Raw genomic sequence first — 21,864 nt, forward strand, 5'->3', positions numbered from 1 at the left:
AGTATTCGTTTTTCTCTTTCTGGCTTACTTCACTCTGTATGTATGACAGATTCTAGGTCCACCCACCTCACCACAAATAACTCAATTTCATTCCTTTTTATGGCTGAGTAATATTCCATTGTATATATGTGCCACATCTTCTTGATCCATTCATCTGTTGATGGGCATTTAGGTTGCTTCCATTTCCTGGCTATTGGAAATAGTGCTGCAATGAACACTGTGGTACATGTTTCTTTTTGGATAATGGTTTTCTCTGGGTATATGCCCAGGAGTGGGATTGCTGGGTCACATGGTAGTTCCCTTTTTAGTTTTTTAAGGAATCCCCATACTGTTCTCCATAGTGGCTGTACCAACTTACATTCCCACCAACAGTGCAGGAGGGTTCCATTTTCTCTGCATCCTCTCCAGCATTTATTGAAACACAAGTCTTCAAGGCACTCTTATCCTCTAGCTATTACTTCACTCAAAGGCAAATTATTAATATGTTAAAAAGCCTTATTTAAATGCATATACTCTGGATCTCTAATGGTAACAAGCACAGATAAGCACACAGGCACAGAGATATGTACATCAGCTTCATTAGAGCAAATTCCTGGAAATAATCTAAATGTCTAATTGGAGGATGGTAAGGTGTGTTTGGTAAATTACAAATCATGGCCACCCACAGGATGGAATTTTATACAGATGTTAGAAATGATGCTCTAGTTCAGTGCAGTTTAATACAGTAGCCACTGGTTTTGACACATGGCCACTCTGAATTGAGCTGTGTTGTAAGAGCTAAAAATATACCAGCTTATCAAAGATTCAGTTAAAAAAAAAAGTAAAAATATCTCAATGATATTAACATATCAAAATGATAATATTCTGGACATATTGGGTTAAATAAAAAACTAGCATTAATTTCACTTTCATTTTGCTTTTTAAAATGTAGCAATTAAAGGCAGAAACAGAGACACAGATGCAGAGAACAAACATATGGACACCAAGTGGGGAAAGCGGGAAGGGTTGGGGGGTAATGAACTGGGAGGTTGGGATACCAAATTGTACACACTAAATATATGCAGTTTATTGTATGTTAACTGTATCTCAATAAAAGTTCTTTTTTAAAAAAATGTAGCAATTAGAATACTTAAAATTGCCTAAGTGGCTGCATATCTCTGCTGGAGAGCATTGCTCTAGAAGACATGGGGAAAAGCTCCTGGTACATTAAGGCAAAGAGCTGGTGGTAACAACACAGTATATAGGGAAAGATTCCAGTGTTACGGTGGGGAAAAGTAGCTGTGAAGTGAAAGAATGTAAAGACATATACCATGATTTTAATTCTTTGTGCCTTTGTCTTTCTCAAAATTTTCAAAAACAAACATAGTTGACTCTTGCACAACTCAGGGCTTAAGGGTATTAACGTTCCATGCAGTCAAAAATCCAAGGATAACTTAGAGCTGGCCCTCCACATACGTGGTTTCTCCCTATCCTCAGCACTGCAACCGTGGATTCAACCAGCCACGGATTGTGTGGAACTGCAGTATTTACTAATGAAAAAATTCCACATATAAGTGGACCCATGTATCTCAAACTTGTGTTGTTCAACTGTATGTATTTTTGAAATGGGAAAAATAAACTCAGTAGGGGACAGTGCTGAGTTAGATCAAGTTTGTCAAACTCTAAAGTCCAAGTTATCCACCTCAACGTTATACAAGAGATAATTTCTATTTTTAACTGTAGGGCTCATGTAGCTTTCTATAAACTAGAGAATTCCCCCTTTGAGACATGTTAGGCCTCAAAGATTTGGAATTAAAATCTGTACTATCTATAAATCTCTTTCCTTCTGCAAAATAAACGTGCACCACCCCCCATGATAAAAGCTATAGATTTTCATATAGAAACAAGGTAAGCATTTCATCAAAAACAAATGGCCACAAAACTGTCAGCCAAGAGACAATGGAAGGCTGTCTGGTAATATATAGGGAGATGGTCAAGCTACAAATATAAATAGTGGGAAGTTGCTGAGAAATAATTTGGGACTAAAACCTGTGACCTAGTGGAGGACATCAAGTCAGTATAATTCTGTCTTGATGATAAAGCGAGTCACATGATCCATGATGAAGCATAGCTTCAGATAAGAAAGCTCATCTGGAATCTTCTGAGTTACTCCCTGTTGTGTTTAGGGAGCAATTTCAAAGACTGTTCCTCCTTGAGCCTTAAAAATGCTCCCACTGTTTCCATCTAAATTCCATCTCGTACTTCATGGTGTAGATTTTATTCATGCAAGGGCACTGGATGTTATGAAATGCCTTTTCTGTGTTTATTAGGATGATTGTGTGGCTTCTGTCCTTTATTCTATTCAAGTTTTACTATATTGATTGATTTCTGCATGTTGAACCAACCTTGCATTCCTGGGATAAATCCCACTCAGTCATGGTGTACAAATCCTCATGTGTTGCTAGATTCATTTAGTATTTTGTTGAGGATTTTGCATCTATACTTATAAGGATATTGGTCTGTAGTTCTTTTGTGACGTCTCTGACCATCTTTGGTACAAGGATAATGCTGGCCTCATATAATGAGTTGAAAAGTGTTCCCTCCTCTTCTCTTTTTTGGAAGTTTATGAAGGACGAGTATTAATTCCTTAAACATTTGGTAGGATTCACCAATGATGCCATCTGATCCATGGCATGTTTTCAAAAGTATAGAGTGTTCCTTCCTTTTACTAGAACTAGAAAGTGTAAGAGCATGAAGTGATTACCTGGCCATAGTCAATCTCCAGAGGGTAGAACTTTTTGGGATACTTTGTGAAGTTTTTGGAGTGCCAGGCATTCCCAGTTTTCTCTTCATATAATTTTATAAAATGCTCAATGGCATCCTCCTTGGATGGCATCTGCTCCAGTTTGTTACTACCAATCACTGTGCCCACGCGGCCCCAGGACCTGAATATCCAATACCTGTGTGAGGAGAGGAAGACCATCAGATACAAATTCATGGGTCAGCCAGTCATATTTCAGGATGGGTTTCCCTTTTCTGCCAGAACTGCAAACATCCCAAAATGATGGTGACTGACAAACAGGAACAAAAGGAACCGGTATTATAATAAAGGACCTTTATTTTACTTCTATTAAACTGAGAGCTGTAAGTTTAAAGTAATTTAAAAATGCCCTTCCAAATCATATTGGCAAATGGGCTACAAGAAGTACCAAAGGACAGGTTAACCTTGGATCTGGCAGCCAAACTTGAGTAAATCTTGAGGCCTATAGACCTTTACATAAAAACACCCAATTCCTCTTCCTAAAGAAACGCAGCAAGCATCACTTGGAAGTCATGCATTCGAGGTGATGCAATCATTAACGACATGTACTAAAAATATTATGAAGAACCTTTGGCTCAGATCAGAGGCTGAGATGTGATGACATGGGAAGGGGTGGGACAGTGGCCTGCAGGGTCAGCCACTTACAGACCCAGGCTATCATCTTCAGTTTCCATCTCAATCTAGGGCCAAGTCTTGCATATCCTACGGGCTGTGCTGCATAGCTTTGGGCAAGTTCATTTTTCTTAGCGGAAATCATGCATAAGTTAAATTTTATATCACAATAAATACAGATATATCAGAAACCTAGAAAGAACTGTATGCATTTTAAAGATAAAATCAGAGATTTCAAAGAAAATTTGGGGCTTCCTGCTGGTTTTCTGGGCTGCTGCCCAGAGGCATATAAATTCATTCTCTGATGGGTTTTTTCCCCTCTGGAAATGTTTGGAAGACACCGCATTGACCTATCCTGAAAAAAATCTTCTGACTCAAACTGCCCACATAGCCCTTTCTCTATAAAAACCAATAAATCTAGGCCATCAGAATAACGCACGTGTTAAAAATCACCACTAGAATTTTTTTGTTTGCTGGTGGTGGACAACTCTGCTCTCACTGCCCATTATTTAACAGACTACAGCACTCAGTATATTTCTATAAAGCCCTATTCCTTCTTCTGCACTCTGATACACATCTAGCTTTTGGAAGGTATGTTTTACAAGCAAGAAACCCTATTTCGACCTTCAAATCTCCAACAAGAGTAGTTAATAAGTTAAATGATGTAGGATTTTATTTCTTCAGAAATTTTAAGTAGCTACACAGATATTACATGCTCTTTTAGGGTTGTTTCTGATGTTCACGTTTTAAATTAAAGGTTTGGTGAGAGGCTTTAGAGATGGGAAGAGCCTGAGCCTGTCAGTGCCTACAACCTGCGGCTGGCCAAGATGCACCAGGCACTGACTTTCTCTCCCTGGGGCTGCCACCCTCATTGCCTTTCAATGAGCAAAGCTTTTTGGACCTCCTGGAGTTCCAATGGGTAAATTGTTTTCATTTGCTAGAAAGAAAAGGCCCAGTTTAATATATGAAAGTGTTTTTTTCCCCACCATTAAGATTTAACAAGAGTTCCTTCCACACACCTTTTCCGCGTACACATAGCTCCTGTTCCATGCTGGCTGTAATGAGGGCCCATTGACTTCGCAGAGGACCACCCCAACTAGAAAAGTGTGGACGGTCAAGCCAGCCCAGCCCCTCAACACCTCAGAACCGGCTCTTACCTGGCTCCTCTATGTTAAAAATAAAAAATGAAAAAAGAGGCAAACCCAAATGCCTTTAGTTAACTGTGGGGCTCGAGGTAACGTGACGAGTGAGGACAGAAAGGCTGTCTGGGGGTGACGGCCTCTTCCCTCCTTCACTGCTGGCTTCATAACACACCCGCGTTCTTCGTGAAGCGGCAGGTCCCCCAGGTGCACTGAGAGTCCAGCACCACAGGGCCCACTCTCTCAGAAGCACAGCTCCTCTGGACACTCCCGTCCCCGGCGCACCTGCTCTCTTTGTCATCCTCCAGGAGCTGCAGCTTGTAATAGGAGTTGGTTCCCTTAACGATGTCCACCAGGCCGAGGGTGGCGCTGAAGACCTTCCCGCCTTTCTCCAGGACGTGCGCGTTGTGTTCCAGACCTGTTGTGGACAGAGCTCCTGCGATTCCGCGTCCACAGGGAGAAGGGGGTCTGCAGGTTCCCCACAAGACGCGTGTGTTCTCAGGACTGGGGAGGCATGAGGCCGGAGGGCGAGGCATGGCCCCGTCTCACACGGTTTCCCAGTCGATGATGGGGTGCCCACAGCCTACTCTGCTCACTCCCATTTCCTTACCAGAATCAGGGTCGACAGCTGCTCCTCCTTTAAGCGTTAATTTCATTCTCTTTTCAGATTTGTTGGTACCTTAGAAGGGGACAAAGAAATGTAAACATTAAATTAAAAATAAATGAAACTGTAAGGGGAAGGTGGCAGGCAGGGCAAGCAGGTCATCTTCAACTGTATCAGATGTCAACACGGCATCTGTGCGCTGCCTGCCACCACCCCTAAGTTCCCGCCATTCTGTGCCCAGGGAAAATGAACTGAGAAAACTGGTGTGGGCAGCACTCAACGGACTATTCGGGGCACAAAGGGACAGGCTCTGCCCAGGCAGACCTGGTTGGCCTGGGAGAGGCCACGGCCCATGGTAGGATGGGGCCACGGGAGGGCAGGGAAGCCGGGGCCTCACCTTCCTCCTTGACGGGGCCCTTGCTCTTCTTGGAGAGTGCAGCCCCTGACCTTGCTCTTGGGGCCACGGTTTCAACAGGCTCTGCCTTGACCTCGGCCCCCCAGGGGGACAAGAGGTGGGTTGAGAGCAAATCCTGAAAGCTCTTGGTGGAGGCAGAGATATCCTGGAGGAAATCCTCAGACACAACACGAATGTTGGCTTCTTTTACTTCTTCCATCTTTTTATTCATCTTGTCTACCTCCTCTGTTCAAATCAGAAGGAAAAGAATTTTAAATCTCAATCACTACAGGGTCATTATTTACTGGGTACTCCCCAACCCTCACCACCCACAGCTCTCCTTTCCTTCAAAATCTAGTGCTCGGGGCCTCTGTTCATTTTGACAACCGTCTCTCACCAGCAGCACCACCCCCATCCCCCCCTTTAAATAATGTAACTTTTTCTTTTTTAAAAAATTTATTTATTTATTTGGCTGCGCTGGGTCTTAGTTGTGGTGCACGGGCTCTAGAGCACAGGCTCAGTAGTTGCAGTGCGTGGGCTCAGCTGCCCCACAGAATGTGGGATCTTAGTTCCCCAACCAGGGATCAAACCCTTGTCCCCTGCATTGGAAAGCAGATTTTTAACCACTGGACCACCAGGGGAAGTCCCAACATCCCTCTTTTCTAAGGTGTGATGAGTGAGAGCTGCTTTCTCCAAACCCTTCTACAGAATGAGATGTTAACAGGTATTCCATAGAGAAAGAGCGGTGTACTGTGTTCTGGCCTTACAATGGTCATCAGCAAAGAAACCTGTTTACCTTTGTTTAACTCTGCATTTTCCAAACCTATTTAAGCTGTGAACTTTTTTGTTCTGGAGATGAACCTACCAACATCTTGTGAATAGTGCTAGTCGATGAGAAAAGTGGGCTACAGTCTTTACTTGGGAGTTTTAAACGTGAATACAGACCACAACACGGAGCAGCAACGCCAAGTACAAGTGCCCATGACCCTTCACAGGGAACTTGAACAATGCCAGTGATAAGAAACACAGTTTTTGAGTCCCTCTGTGTGACGCTGCACTCCGGACTTCACCTCATTTACTTCTCAATGCAACCACAAGAGACAGGGTTCCCCGCTCTGGTTCACAGGCAGACTAAACTCACTTTTGGTACTGATGCACAGGGAGGCCTTGTTGGCAGTCCCTGTCAACTTTCCCCCAAGTTTCTCGATCATGGCCTTCACTTCATCCTTGTTCTGGGAGAGTTTCCCGAGAGTCAGGATCTTCATGTTGGATAACGGCTTGTCTGGGACGGGAGAACAGGATCATTAGGCAGGGCTGCTGCCCAGGGCGGGGGAGTGGGGTGGGGGGAGGAGCAGGAAACCAGCTCCCAGGGAAAAGCCAGAATGACCACAAGACCCCCAAATGGCCTCAGCACCCTCTTTGATCAGGGAAAAGCGGGTGTCCTTAGGGAAAAAGTCCATGTAAATAGAAGAAAAGAGCTGGAGTATCAGGAAAGTAGAGGACAGACCGGACAGCAAACTACGCCTAGCACTTGGCACAGAAAGGACCAGCGAGGGAGAAGCCACACACTGACACTGCTCCACAACAGGCCTCAAGCAGGGGTGGCTGGGGGTGCCCTGTGCCTGCTCCAAAGCTGGACAAGGAAGGACCAAGAGGCTGGGCAGTGGTGGGAAGCTGGGGTCATGTGAACTCTCAGTTTCTTCTGTTATTCTTTTCCTACCCCACACCCAAAAGCAAACTATATTTCTCACGGGATACTTACTAATCAACCCCATGTAAAAAAGTAGCCCCGTCCATGGCGGTCACTGAAAGCTTTGGTCAGCATGACCACACTGAGCTGAGAGAACCAATTCAGGCACAAAGAACCCTGGCATTTCAGGTGTCCAGCACTGACCTCAGGCCAGAAAGACCTGGGTCGGGGTGTGCCTTCTGTGTGTTGCAAATGGGAAGGTATAGAGCTGGCTACACATTTCCACAAGAGATGCCGTGCAGTGGAGTCCTTTAAGCCATCCCTGTGAGGGCAAACAACCAGGGACACCCACAGGGTTTAACTGAAAGCAGGCGGAGGTCTCTGCAGGGAACAGAATCGCTTAGTTGTGAACAGCAAGCGGGGTGGGGGGGGGGGGGAGCAGAAGGCGCCCTCAGGGCAGGGCCCGGACACCGACCCTGCCTGGCCCACCACATGTGCTCCTGGACCCAGGCTGCACGCCGCAGGGTGGATGACCACCCACACGTCCCCTCCCCAGGGACGGAGGGAGGTCACTGCTGGACTCACGTTCACGGAAGAATCATCCTCCACCCACTACACGGACGCCATAACCGTTAGACTATGCCACGTGTCCCTGAGCAAACAAAGACAGCGGGTCTCTTCTGCCAGAAAAACACAAACTGACCTCACTGTCTTTGTTGGTGTGGAGTATTTCTTGCTGATATTGATCACAATATGTACAGCAGGTCTCTGTAGGCGACAGAGACCCAGCATTACATCAGGCTCGGGATGACTGGTGGGAGCAGAGCGGCCTCAGCAGCACAAAGCTGAGTGAGACCTGGAAAGGTGCTCTGTAGTGTAGCACAGGGTCAGGCAGGATAGTCTGAACGCCCTTGCAGGTAACTGTCTACCTGACCTTTCTTAGACGCCCCCTTCCCAACCTTCCTCCTCCTGCTAAGGACGGGGTGGGGAGAAACAAGGGCAAGGTTTCCCCGCAGGGTGTCCGTCTGAGACAAAGAACCCAGGTGGATACCCTCTCCACCTGAAGATCAGGGCCCCAGCCCTCCCCGACCTGAGGTGGGCTTGGAGCGGTACCTGCTGGAGTGGAGTTTACAGGAGCGGGCGCCGAGGCTGCGGAGGGCGTGGGTGCTGCCGCCACTGGGGCGCTGGTCTCTGGGGGGAATATACGGTCCTGCTTTTTGATCTTCAGTTTCTTGAGGTAAGAGATTTCTCGGAATTCCTGAGGAACATAAGTTTTAGTTAAGAAACCAATCCTCCCTTGAGATAACCACCTGATAGAGAAAAGAGAGAATCTTTCTTTTTACAATAATAACACAAAATAGGAAAATATGAGGCTTTTAGTATGAAATACAGTATTACTGCTGATATGGTATTTATATTCAGTGTGTCTACGTTTATAATAGAGCTGGTACTGTGCGGCTTTAAGAGAAAAAATATTTTCCTTAGAAATACAAAAACAAAACCAAAAAACCCAGCTGATAATCTGGTCAGGGAACCACCAACGGAACCTGATTACAACCCGTAGGCCTCATTCTGGAGTTCCTCCCCTCAAGAGTGAAGACGCCTCTTCCTGGGGTTACACGCCCATTCCAAGACCAAGAGCCCCACCCAGACTCCCCACACCCCAGCAGAGAGATTATTAGCAGAAAGGAAATCAGGGCAATTCCCTTCCCTTCCCAGAAGGAGGACCATGGATGCAGGGAGCCCGACAACAGTCGCTGTTTAATACTAATTCTGCCACCAGCATGGTCCACCTGCACCCCAGGTGATTCACAATGGGCTGTGCTCTATGTGGTCACTCAGTAAACATCACATACACCAGGCTCAGGGATACCAGGTCACTACCCTCCTAAGTCTTCATCCCATCAAGAAACAGCCCTTCCCTGATACATCCATGGTCAATGACTGCCTGGTAGATAAAACACGTGCTGGGCATCTAACATGTGCCACACAACACCGTGAGTTTAGAAAGAGTTTCTGCTCTTGAGGAAGAAGCTCAGCCTTGACTGAGAGATATATGAAGGCAACTTCTACACAGGAGTGAGTTTCTAAACCAGAGGCATGCTGAAGTGATGCAATACAGGGAACGCTGGGAGGGCTCCTCGGAGTCAGTGACCCTCCAGTCGGCTGGGAGCTGAAAAAGCGGGTGGCTGTCTAAGTAAAGGCATTTGACTGATGTCATGACATGCTGGGAACCCTACTGGTTTCCCACTACTGAGAGTGTAATGAATGAGAGATGGGGGGGGGGGGGGGGGGGCGGGGGGGGGTAGGGAGTGGGGAGGGGGTAGTGCGAGAGGTGGGGAGCAAAAAGGTGGCAGAAAGCAGTTGGGAGCCAGATCATGGAGGGGTTGGGGGGGTTCAGGCTAAGGAGATGACCTTCATATCTGGTCAAAGCCCCTGGGGGCAGCACAGTCCCTACACATGGTCTGTAAATCCATGAATTTGCGTGGGCAGTAAGCATTGTCCACCTGACAAAATGTCTTGCACATGCAGGCACCGTTTTAAAAGAACCCTTTAAAAATATACATGATGCAGTGCAACTGACATATAAAATACTAAATACTGTAGTCCGTATTACGATCTTACTTTTTTCCCAACCTAAGATATTAAAAGGGATACAAATACCACAAACAGGCCTGTAACACTGGTGTTCTCATAAAAACTGGGAAAATATTTCTAGAAGAAATGGGGAATCACTGTAAGGTCTTAAGGGTGGGGAAATGACAAGATCAGATGTGTTTTAGAGCAACTGTGCAAGCAAGAGTATAGAGAAAGGAATACAGTAATTACGGTAGTGAACAGAGAAGGCAAGGAAGGAAAGAGTGCAAGGGGCCAGAGGGAAAGAGGAGTTCAGCTCTGGAAGCTGAGGTGCTGGTGCCACTGCGACCCACAAGCAACAATTACGGAGCGCTTACTATGTGCCACTGGGCCAAATGCACAACCCCCCAGGAAGGCGGCACAGGCAGTGAGGGAACGTGATGGACATCAAATCCTAAAGCCCAGTGAGCAGCAGAGCCTCGACTGCCCCAGGCGCTGGGGCGCCAGCTCGCATGGAGTCTGAGGGCACAGGGGAGTCCTTCCAGCAGCCAGCCCCCCCAAGACGCTGTTGGCTCCCCACCAGCGCGGCTCCAAACAAGGTTCCCTGAGTGAGGTTTTTTGCGTTCTGAGAATTCAAGAGAGAGAGACCAACAAGAGTCACGTGAACTCTGGACCCAATTACCCCTCTAGCACCAAGGCAAGGAAATGTCCTCAGAAAAGCTCTCCCGTCATAAAGGCTGGAATTACCACTGGTTCATCACTGTGTCCCTTGTGCCTAGAACAGTATCTGGCAGAGGGTAGGCACTTGAGAAACAATTAAAAATAACTCATGGTCTTTGCAAGCAAGAGGATTTTACACCAATTGGACAAACCTGTGCTCCAGTTGGAAGTGCTCTGGTTCTACATCTGTGTAGTTTGCAAATGTACAGAACTAATGACATAATTTTATATTCTGATTATGAGGATGGCTTCGATGTAAAGAGGTCTGAGAAACTCTGCACTGCAGTCGTGGTGACCTGGAGTGTGGACCAGCCCAGAAGGTGGGACCAGGTTTTTCTGCAAACAGCTCCCAGGATCGCACCCTCCACACTTACCTTTGGGGTTACCCACTCCTTCCGGTTGGGAGTCTGTGTCTTGACCATACACTTGGTCCAGGCAGTGACATCACCGGTACAGTAATAGGCATCGCTCTTGAAGACCAGCTGGCCCGAGCATTCCTCACAGGGAAGGAGTGCACCGAACACCATGCCGTCGGCCACTCGGTCCAAGATCTGAAGCCAGTGAAGAAACATGTCAGGGAGGAAAGGAGCCGCCCCAGGAGAGGACATTTACCAATGTGGGATGAAGAATCTGCACGGATTTCACTTGCTCAAAAAGAAGGGAGGGATTGCCCTAAGGTACCTTAACGTTCCCCAGGGGAGGTGGTTTACAGCTGGAGCTTGAATTTTTGTGCTTTAAGAGACCTTATTTCACACATGAAGTGTTCCTGCAGCTCCCCCTTCCCTCAGTGATTTAGAAATAAAGGGAGAGCCCAGAGCACCCACTGTTTCTGCACCAAAGTGACGGCAGGGCAGGGCCTGCTGGGAAACAGCCCTCTCGGAGTCTGGGAAGAAGGCAGCAGAGACAGCTCCTCGGGCCAAAGTTTGCGGCATGAACACACAAGGCAGATGTGCAGCCCACCTCAGTCCTTGAGCACCTGCCCCTTCCTGCCCCCGCAAATGGCGATCTCAATGGCGATGACCATGCAACACGACTATGGAATTTCACTTCCAATTACTACCAGCAAGTGTTCAACCGGAGGGCCTCCCACACTCCACTGGGACAGTCACCGCACACGGCCTGGCCGCCTGGCTCGCGGCTCCCGTAACACAAAGGCAGCTCACCGCCGACTCCCCAGAGGGCACTTGCTGCTTGTTGAAGATGAGCAGCTCTTTCAGGTCATTCGTCGAACACACTTTCTTTAGCTCGTCCTTGATGTTCCAGATCAGGTCGTTCTGGGCCTGTGCACGAGAGCCAGCAGCTGAGAGACCAGCTCTTTTCAAGGAAAGAAACCCAACCAGAGGAACACTCCACCCTGGTCTCACTTCACCTCCAACCACAGGCTTGCACTCAGCTGAGCTGCCCCGAAGCTGCCGCATCCCCAGGACTGTGCTCCCAGTGTGCGCCAGCAGTGGCGGCCTGGGGCACAGGCACTCGTGGAGCCCCCAGCCAGGTGGGGAGGCTGCAGCCCAGGCACCGGCACCCCCAGAACCAGCCCCTCAGAGACAAATCCCAGGACACACGGGAACACGCCCGAAGCACCAGGTTTATCACCCAGCACCTCAGGGAGGAGGGGGCGGCTCTTCAAGCCCCTGAAAGGGAGCACAGACAATGCCCACAACGCCTCCCACCTCCTCCGTATCACAGAGGAACAGACTTAAGCGCTTCTGAAAATGGAACTTTCACTCTCTGTGGTAATATTTATGCAGTGCTTACTCTTCGTGGGACACTTTTCATGTCACGGCACTTATTCTTTGCCCAGGAAGGCAGTAGCCTCCCCACGCTGGAGCCGGAGCCGGGGCCGGGGCCAGCCTCCTCCCGCTTTAGGGTCGTGGGCAAGTTACTCATGTCTCGGCCTCAGAGCCCCCCCACCTCTGCAAAACATGAAAATGGCGGCCCTCCCAGGGCCGCGTGAGGAGGATTTTAACTCAACTGACAGAGCTGCATCCCACACATTCGCGCCCTTTCCCAGCCTCTGTAAGGGGCTCTTAATAACATCCATCCCTGCAGGACCACGTGCTGGGCGACCGGTGACAGAGACGAGGCAGCACGAAGGGAAAGTGTAAGCATGTAAGGTCAGGTCGAAGGAGCAGAACTATCTCATCTACATGATCGACGATGGGAAGCCAGCACCAATGGATGTGCCAGGGTGGGGAGCATGTGGAGCGCTTCTTTTCTGACTGTCCTTTTACCTCTGACAGTACTGGAGACAGGGAAGAACACCAAACCCACGGAAGGGCAAATGCAGGAGAGCATCACAGCCCCACCACAGCCGGGGTGGCAGAAAACTCACGCAGTTTTAACTGAAGGACGACCACACCAAACTTGTGATTCTTACCAAGCAGCTACAAGCAGACCAGAACTTGCTTCTAATTTTTAATACCACCAGCGAAAACGGGATACTCGCGTAGAAGCCCAGCACACGGCTCAGGGAAACCACGCTCCCAAGACAAGACTGACTGCTTTCCCCTAGTTTCCCAAACACTCATGATTTTTTTGGGTAATAATTTTTACTTTGCTTTGACACATGTGTAACCAACACAGTGATGAATCTCTCAGGTCAGTGACCACTGATTTAATGGGCAGTTTGCTCCTTTTACTATATGCCTTCTAATTTCTCTTTCAACAAGAGATTTTCATTAAAAAACACAGAACGTTATCTCTCCCAGCCATTGTCTGTGCCAAGAACCTTTGGCATCCCTGAATTCAATACCCAGTTTCCAATGTGCCACAGGTCCGGGATGCACAGTGATGCACTGTGTGGCTGAAGCATGACGTGCCCATCCCAGCGTGGCGCTGCTCAGTGGGAAGCAACAGCTCAACTCCTGCCGAGCACGGCACTGGTCTGGCGCCTCGAGCCCACTGTGGGTGCTTTCCCATAAGCACTGTTGCTTTGGGAGGAGGGAAGAGAACCGGGGGGAAAAGCCAGGCTATTTAACAACAGCTATCAATTTGGGAATTTGTAGAAGTCTTATTAAGCAGGACACACGCACCTCCTCGAACTTTCTCCCCAGAATGAGGAAGGCAGTTGAGACTGAACAGCAAGAGAGACACCCAGCTTGGGACTCACCTTGAGGGCCTTTTCAAGCTTACTCTCCTTGTCTTTTTCTTTTTTAGATTTCTTCTTGGCTACTTCATCCATTCCATCCACCTCGTCACTTTTTCTCTTTCTGAGACAAAGGATGTAAGAGAAAGAACTGGAGCCATTAAAACCCTGAAAGCCAACATCTCGGGTGACACAGCATCTTAACGCTATTCTAACTCGGCTTGGCCAGGCCCTGCCCGTGGTGCACTCACTCAGGAGCTCGCCATCTGCTCAGGTTGTGTCTACAGCTGACTTCATCTATTTCAGGATGCACTCTGCTGCCAGGAGGGGCCAGCGGTCATTCCAGAGCCTTGGAACAACCCGGCGCAGCACAGATGAGATAGCTTGAAAGGTTCTAGCAGGGACTATGCCAGAGGTAAGACCACAGCTGAAGGCAGGCACTGCAGACAGACAAAGCACCAGTGCCAGGCGCTGAGCCTTTCAATCTAAGACACAGGGCTGCTCCTGAGGCCGAGAGGCTATTCTCAGATGGGGTAAGGCTGTGCTGCCACTTAAAGCCCAACAAGCAGCAGAGGTCTAGGCACTGCCAACCAGTCTGCCTCAGCTGGGCCAGCAAGCATTGCCAAGTTTAGCAGCATCATCCCTGACGTGAGAGAGGCCACTGAGGGTCATCAGCAGCCCCTAGAAAACAGGGCAGGTCAGCCACGGTGCTTAATACTCACTTTCAGCCATCACACAGGCCTGAGATCAAGAGGGAGGATTTTTCTTCATCCATAAAAACGGGGGAAAGAGTATCATCTACATTGTAAGGTCATTTACCTTGATGGTTAAAAGCTATACCCTCTGTAAAAGGCTTAGCATAGTGCCCGGCACACCCAAAGTGCTCAACCCATTCTGGCTGTTACAGTGTACGTGTGAGCTTGTGCATGTCTACACCTACATCACATGTCAGAGTGCCCTGAAGATTTTTAAATCTATGGGTCTGACTTTCCAGCTTTCACATTCCAGAACCACATGTGCTGTGCAATAAACCTGTGTGTTTTGAACCGAAATAGTGTGTGAAGGCTGCTTGATGAGGAGGAGTGGGGTCTCCCCGACCCCACACTGTCCAAGGAGCAAGGTGCACACCACAGCGCTGCCACGCCCCCTCGTGCGCGTCACCAAGCAGCTGGGCTGCGCGACCCGCAGAGGGAACGCAGGACCTAAACGTTAACCCCGTGCGGAACTCACACCACTCTGAACTCTCAGCCAGGTAACTGCTTATCGACGGCCCCCCCCCCCACCCCCCCATTTAAAAAGTCAAGATTCTCCCAGCACCATTCTCAGAGACCCCCACACACAGGGACACATCCACACACGAGGATGTTAGAGGGACACGAAAGTGGGTCACACAGGAGTCAGAGGAAAGGTGGTGGTGGACTCCAGCCAGTGAATGCTCAGATAGAGCAGGGGGAAAGCGGGACTCGCTCTCCGCCTGTCCGTGGAGGTCAGATGAGGGACGGGGAATAGACTACTAGGAGCAGCAGGAAAATGCACTGCTCTGTCCTGTGGGGCCTCAGCTGGGGAAGGGGTGGGGCTCTGCTGTTCCCCACCCCCCAACAGAACCCCCAGCTTTCTGACGGGTAGCAAGAGGAACACAGGAGTGGTATGGACTCTGAGCCTGTGTGAAGCCCCTCCCTGGAGCCCCATGGGCCACCCGCTGCCCCTCCACCCACCCTTCACTCTTGGTGCCCGGGAGCTGCTTCTTCAGAGCTTCTCTGTCCTCAGCGGTGAGGAGGCTGAAGCCTTTGAGCTGGCTCGCGCTGTACTCCGGCCGGAAGCCCAGCTCCTCCCTGTTCTGAACAAAGCAGTTTGGGTGGTACCAGCGGTCGATCATGCCCAGCTGGGGCTTCTCAGGGTCCAGCATCTTCTTGGACAGGCGTACCTGGCCCTGTAGGAAAATCCACGTGTTACCAAAGAGATATAAGGAAGGATGGTCAAACATCGGGGGCCCAGGGGTGACCAGGTCCACACCAAAGGCTGGGAGGTTTTGGCTCTTTTATATCACCAAGGATTATGTTACTCTCAAGTCTCAGCACCCCTATTTAAAATGGGGTCAGGACTTCCCTGGTGGTGCAGTGGCTAAGAATCTGCCTGCCAAGGCAGGGGACACGGGTTCGAGCCCTTGTCCAGGAAGATCCCACATGCTGCGAAGCAACTAAGCCTGTGTGCCACAACTACTGAGCCTGCAAGCCACAACCACTGAGCCTGTGTGCTGCAATTACTGAAGCCAGGAGTCTAGAGCCCATGCTCCACAACAAGAGAAGACACCACAACGAAGAGTAGCCCCACTTGCCACAACCAGAGAAAGCCCGCTCATAGCAATGAAGACTAAATGCAGCACCCCCCCAAAAAGGCGGGGGGTCAAGTCCAACTAGTTACCCTCCTACCTAGCTGCCTGTGCAAGTGAGGAAGTAATAACATTACCCTGAGGATGTTCTGCTGACCTGGTGCAGACATAAGAACAACACCTAGGACACTATACTGCAGGCCCAGAAGAGCAGGCCCCAATTCTAGCAGGGATTTTCTGCAATCCCCCCACCCAGACTCTCCAGTCTCTTTACGCATATGAAGCCCCCTTAAAATGTAGTAATCAACCCGTAAGCTAGAATCCACTCCTGCCATCCTGCCCAGGTTTACAATTCTCAGGCCTGACACTCCTAGTGAGTTTCATGCCTGTGAGCCCCAGATGAGAAACCCTGGAACAAGGAGCACTGACACCACTCCACTTAAGGACAAGCAACACTCAACAGCACACAGCCTCAGGCGTTCCCTTTGGAACCTTAACTTTCGCCTCAAATTCTTGTGGTTGAAGGTAGCTGGAAGAGAAGATCTAGCAATTTCATGTTTTTCCTTTCTAAATACCCACTGACTCACCTCAATTTCCTGTACAATACTGAGGAGGTAGACACCTTCAATCAATGTCCTGAATTAATCAACCAGAATGTTTACCTATGATCAGAGGATCTTGGGTAATGAAGCTAAAGGGCACAGGCCGGCCACCCGCGTCCGTGCTACTCAGCCATCATTCCCCCCGACCAGCTGTCAGTCTTCAGGGACGAGAGTTGGCAGGGGAGGGTAGTTAATGAAGTTCCTGATTAAGTTCCTGGAGGCTCACACCACGGAACAAACATACTCCTTAAACTTAATCCTACCATAGAACACAGCTTCCCCCACGTCACTGCGGAGCCCACGAGAGACCCCTTGTGCAAATGTTTTCCAAACTCTCCCAGGTCTCCTAAGAGCAGGCGCAGCGATATACACGAGGGCTAGACCGTGAATGATCAGGGCCAGACCTGCCTGGAAGGAAAGCCATTGTCATCTCCTGTCTCTACTAAGATCTTCACTTTTTTAATCACTAGTGTTGAGCCAGCTCCTAAAGCCTCTACTTTTTCTTTTCTTCGGAGATATCCAATGACATCCAACACTCGAAATCCAGAAAGTCGGACAGGTGAAGTCCCAAGCTCTCACTTTTTCTATCTTCTCCATGCAGCCCTTGCACGTGCTTCTGTTGGACTTCGCGTACTCTGCTGCAAAGTCACCCAACGTCTTCTCCGTCTTGCTGCCAACTCCATCTTGGCTTTTGCCTGAAACATCAAACACAGCCACAATCATTTCAACAGCCTTAGTGTAGCTCCAAGGAGCCCCTGTCCTCCTCCTCTACCTCTTGGGATTCCTCTACCAGGACACCTTGTGTCCATCTCAGCTATGCTTGTTTCTAACCATTGTGGTTGGTTAATATAGCTTCTTTACTGGCAATAAAATAAAAAATTTTCTGACAGGCTTCTGGAAACAGCACAATGTTAGCTGGTGGTGGTCTCACAATCCCCGTCTATTTCCTCTGCAGCCCCCTTCCTCACCTTGGAAAGAACTTATTCTAAGTGCTTACTATAAAAGCCTTGTACTATGCTAAATTCCAACTCTGCCTTCTAATTTCCATTATACTCTCATTTGTCAAAGCTGCATGTTGAATTAAAGGGAGTATGCTGATACAGAACCAGACACAAGCATATGTAAGAATTAAATATGTGGACCTACAAGGATATACTGGACAACATGGGGAATACAGTCAATATTTTATAGTAACTATAAATGTAATATAACCTTTAAAAACTGTGAGTCGCACACCTGTAACTTATATACTATTGTACATCAACTATACTTCGATTAAAAAAACAAAAGCAAGAGAGCTTACAGATAACACCAGAAAACAAACGAAAACCCCATAATCAAAAGAAAAAAAAAGAATCCAATATGTGGTAAGGTGGCACTCTTAATTAGTAGGGAAAGACTGAATCATTCAATAAAGAATCTTGGGGGAAAATGGCCAAGCATTTCGGAAAAAAGCTAGACTCTTTTCTTATATAAAAATAAATTCCAAGACTGAATGTTTCTCTCCCAAGATCAGGAAAAAGGCAAGGCTGTCTTCTCTTACCACAGGCAACACTGTGCTGGAGGTTCTAGCAAGCGCATTCAGGCAAGAAAAAGAAATAAGAAGTGTAAGTTTAGAAAAGAACAAGTAAAGCCATCTCTATTTGTAGATGACATGATTGTAACTGGGATTACCCTTAGGAATCTACAAAAACATCACTAGTACCATTAAGTGAGTTTAGCAAATTTGCTGAGCACAAGGTCAATACAAAACACTTCTATATACTGACAGTAAACATACTAGAAAAAGAAATTAAAGCATACTACTATTTAAACAGCATTAAAATACACAGAATACTTAGAGATAAATTTAATAAGACATACAAGACCTCTCTCTACACTGCATCTATAAGACTTTGCTGAAATTAAAGAAGAAATAAATATCATGTTTATGGGTCGAAAGACTCAATTTATTAAGATGTCAATAATCCCCAATTTGATCTACAGATTTGATGCAATGCCAATCAAAATCCTAGCAAGCTTTTTTGAGGGAGAAATTGACGAGTTTACCACAAAATCTGTAGGGAGATGACAAACAACCTAGTAATATTAAAAATATTATTGCAAAAGAACAAATTTAGAGGAATTACACTACAAAATTTCATGACTTACTAAAAGGTTACAGTCATTAAAACAGTGGAGTATGAGTAGACACAAGAATCAATGGAACCAAATAGAGACCAGATACAGACCTATCGTCAACTGATTTTGACAAGGAAGCCAAAGTCTTTTCAACAAATGGTGTTGGAACAAAACAATAACCACATGGGGAAACAACAACAACAACAGTGTTCCTCACACCTAACACAAAGTTAATTTAAGATAAATAAAATTAAATAAAATAATTTAAGATAAGCTAAAACCACAAAACTTCCAGAAGTTTTGAAGTATATCCTTCAATGATCTTAAAGAGTAGGCAAATATTTCTTAGGAGACAGAAAGTAGTACCCCCCACCCCAAACAAACAAAAACCCCCAACAAATTGGACTTCATCAAAATGAAAAACTATTGCTCTTCAAAAAAATGTCAGTAAATAAACAAAAAGGCAAACCTCTGAGAAAAGGTTTTTGCGTTATTTATATCTAATAGAGGACACACACCTAAAATATTCTAAGAATTCTAACAACTCAAGAATAAAAAGACCCCTGCAGATTAAAACCATGATATCACTACACACTTATTAGAATGGCTAATATAAAAAGAGTGACCAAACCAAGTGCTGGCGAGGATGTGGAGAAACTCTCATTCAGTGCTAGTGGCAATGTAAAATGGTACAACCACTTTGGAAAGCAGTTTGACACTTTCTTTAAAAAGCTGAACGTACATCTACTGTACGATCTACCACTCCATTCCTAGGTATTTACCCAAGAGAAATGAGAGCACTTGTACATACAGAGCTTGTACACAAGTGTTCCTAGTGGCTGTAATAGCCCCAAACTGTCAATAACCTAAAAGTCACCAACAGGAGAATGGATAAACAAATTGTGATATAATCAAAGGACTACTCCTCAATAATAAAAAAAGAACTGATGACACTCTAGACAACCTGGATGAGTCTCACAGACATTACGCTGAGCAATAGCAGCTTACGAGAGAAATATGCACTATTGGTTTTCCCCGAAACTCTAAATCACACAAAATTAAGCCACAGGGATAGAAATCAGAACAGTAGTTACCTTGCTGAAGGGGAGGATGACTCAGAAAGGGCATAAGGGACCTTTCTGGGGGGGGTGGGGGAGGAGAGGGTAACAGAAATTTGATGGTGTGTTAGATGTGTGTATGCATTTGTCAAAACTCACTGAACTGTACACATAAAGTCTGTTCATATAACTGTATTTTTTTAAAATTCCAGATGAAAGATTTCAAAATACCAAAAACATGTACTGTGAGAAAACAGATATGACAAGAACACTTAGTCAAAGATGAAGCTTCAATGTGACAAAACATCCAATAAATAAAAGAAAAAATGTCAAACTAGGAAAAATATTTGCAAAACACGAGACCAAGAATTAGTTTCTTTCACATTTCATTAAGGAAAAGACAAAACAGCCTAAAAGAAAAATGAGGCAAGGACACACACAACTATCACAGTAATGCAAACAACTGATCAACACGACAAAATGTTCTATCTCACTAGGAGCAAAATGAAAAGGAATGAAAATACTCAGGGATGGTGCGGAAGTGGAGAAATGGGTACATCACATATTGTTGGTACAAGTGGAACTGAAAGGCAAGTTGGCACACACACACACAAGGCCTTCAAACAGTTCATTTCTTTCAGCAGTATTCCCCCCTCTTCAAATTAAAGAAATAACTGGACAGGTGCCCAGGATATACAAGAAATTTGAGGCAGTTCTATTTGTAATAGAGCCAAATGGTTTAAACTCTAGTTTCAAAAGCGAGAGTCTGCATTTGAATCTTGGCTCAGGCATTTACCACCAGTGTAACCCTAGGCCACTTACCTAACCTCTAAGTGTTTCAGCTCCTCAACTGGAAAAACTGATAAAGGGCTGCGGCAAGGATTCAATGAAATTAACATATGTCAGATACTTGAATGATGTACAAAATGCAGCAAGACCTCAATAAACAAATACTATGTACCTTTAACAATAATGATGGAAATCTGTAACTTTTACCCTGAAGGGTAAATATTAAGCTGTAAAATGCAATAGGTAGGTACGGGGAAATACAAATCAAGATCACGAGAGATCACTTCAAATCATTAGCAAGACTACTATTAAAAAAAAAAAAAATCCTGAAAAACCAAAAAAACCCCCCAAAATCCAGAAGATAAAAGTGTTAAGGATGTGGAGAAATTGGAACCCCGTATATTGTTGGTGGGGATGTATAATCCCGCAGCTGCTGTGGCAAATAGTACTGCAGTTTACACAAAAAACGGAACGCAGAATAACCACAGATCCAGCAATTCCACTTCCAGGTATATACAGAAGAGAACAGAAAGCAGGGTCTGGAACAGGTATTTGTATACCAGCGCTCACCAACCACCAAAAGGTAGAAACAACCCAAATGTCCATCAACGAATGAATGGATAAAGAGAATCTGATACAGCCACACAGAATATTATTCAGCCTTAAAAAGGAAGGAAATGCTGACACACGCCAAATGAGTGAACACTGAAGACATTATGCTGAGTGAAATAAGTCAGACACAAATGGACAAATATACCATAAGCCAAACAAAAAAGGATAAATACTGTATGAGTCCACTTATACGAGGTACTCAGAAGTAGTCAGATTCACAGAGACAGAAACAACAGTGATTGCCAGAGATGGGGGTCGGGGGTGGGGCGGGATGAGCAGTCACTGTTTAATGAGCATGGAGAATTAGCTGGGAAGATGGAAAAGTCTGGAAGATGAATGGTGGTGACGGCTGCGTAACAACGTGAATGCACTTTTAATACCACTGAAATGTGCACTTAAAAATGGTTAAGAATGAATTGGAAGATTGGGATTGCCATGTATACATTACTGGTGGGGAAAAAAATATCAAATTGTACACTTTGAATAGATGCAGTTTATTGTATGTCAACTGCATCTCAATAAAAGTTCTTAAAAAAAAAGGTTAAGATGGTAAATACTGTGTTATGTATATTTTACCACAAAAAAGGGTGATTGAATGTTAAAAAAAGTTAATACTTAAGGCAGAATCCTATTTCTGCAGGAATGAAAACACACATGCATCAATATTTGAATAGAAAATAATTTTCTCTGGGGCGGGGAGGGTGGGGGGGACTTGAGGGGGGGAGTCAAGGA

The 21,864-nt window shown here is 46.3% G+C and overlaps 1 protein-coding gene across 2 annotated transcripts in view; it reads right to left on the reverse strand.

Moving 5' to 3' along the window:
• PARP1 (poly(ADP-ribose) polymerase 1) overlaps positions 1–21,864 on the reverse strand; it is a 43,057-nt gene that overhangs the window by 13,063 nt on the left and 8,130 nt on the right. For both annotated transcript variants that reach the window (XM_057728512.1, XM_057728511.1), the window contains exons 3-13: positions 17,132–17,247; positions 15,337–15,551; positions 13,646–13,745; positions 11,700–11,816; positions 10,911–11,087; positions 8,353–8,497; positions 6,691–6,831; positions 5,553–5,795; positions 5,162–5,230; positions 4,837–4,969; positions 2,744–2,939 (exon numbers count right to left, since the gene is read on the reverse strand). In XM_057728512.1, the coding sequence (XP_057584495.1) occupies positions 2,744–2,939; positions 4,837–4,969; positions 5,162–5,230; positions 5,553–5,795; positions 6,691–6,831; positions 8,353–8,497; positions 10,911–11,087; positions 11,700–11,816; positions 13,646–13,745; positions 15,337–15,551; positions 17,132–17,247 (1,652 nt within the window). The remainder of the gene's footprint in view (positions 1–2,743; positions 2,940–4,836; positions 4,970–5,161; positions 5,231–5,552; positions 5,796–6,690; positions 6,832–8,352; positions 8,498–10,910; positions 11,088–11,699; positions 11,817–13,645; positions 13,746–15,336; positions 15,552–17,131; positions 17,248–21,864) is intronic.

The sequence above is a fragment of the Hippopotamus amphibius genome, chromosome 3 (assembly GCF_030028045.1).
Source record: "Hippopotamus amphibius kiboko isolate mHipAmp2 chromosome 3, mHipAmp2.hap2, whole genome shotgun sequence".
In the NCBI taxonomy this organism is placed as follows: Eukaryota; Metazoa; Chordata; class Mammalia; order Artiodactyla; family Hippopotamidae; genus Hippopotamus; species Hippopotamus amphibius.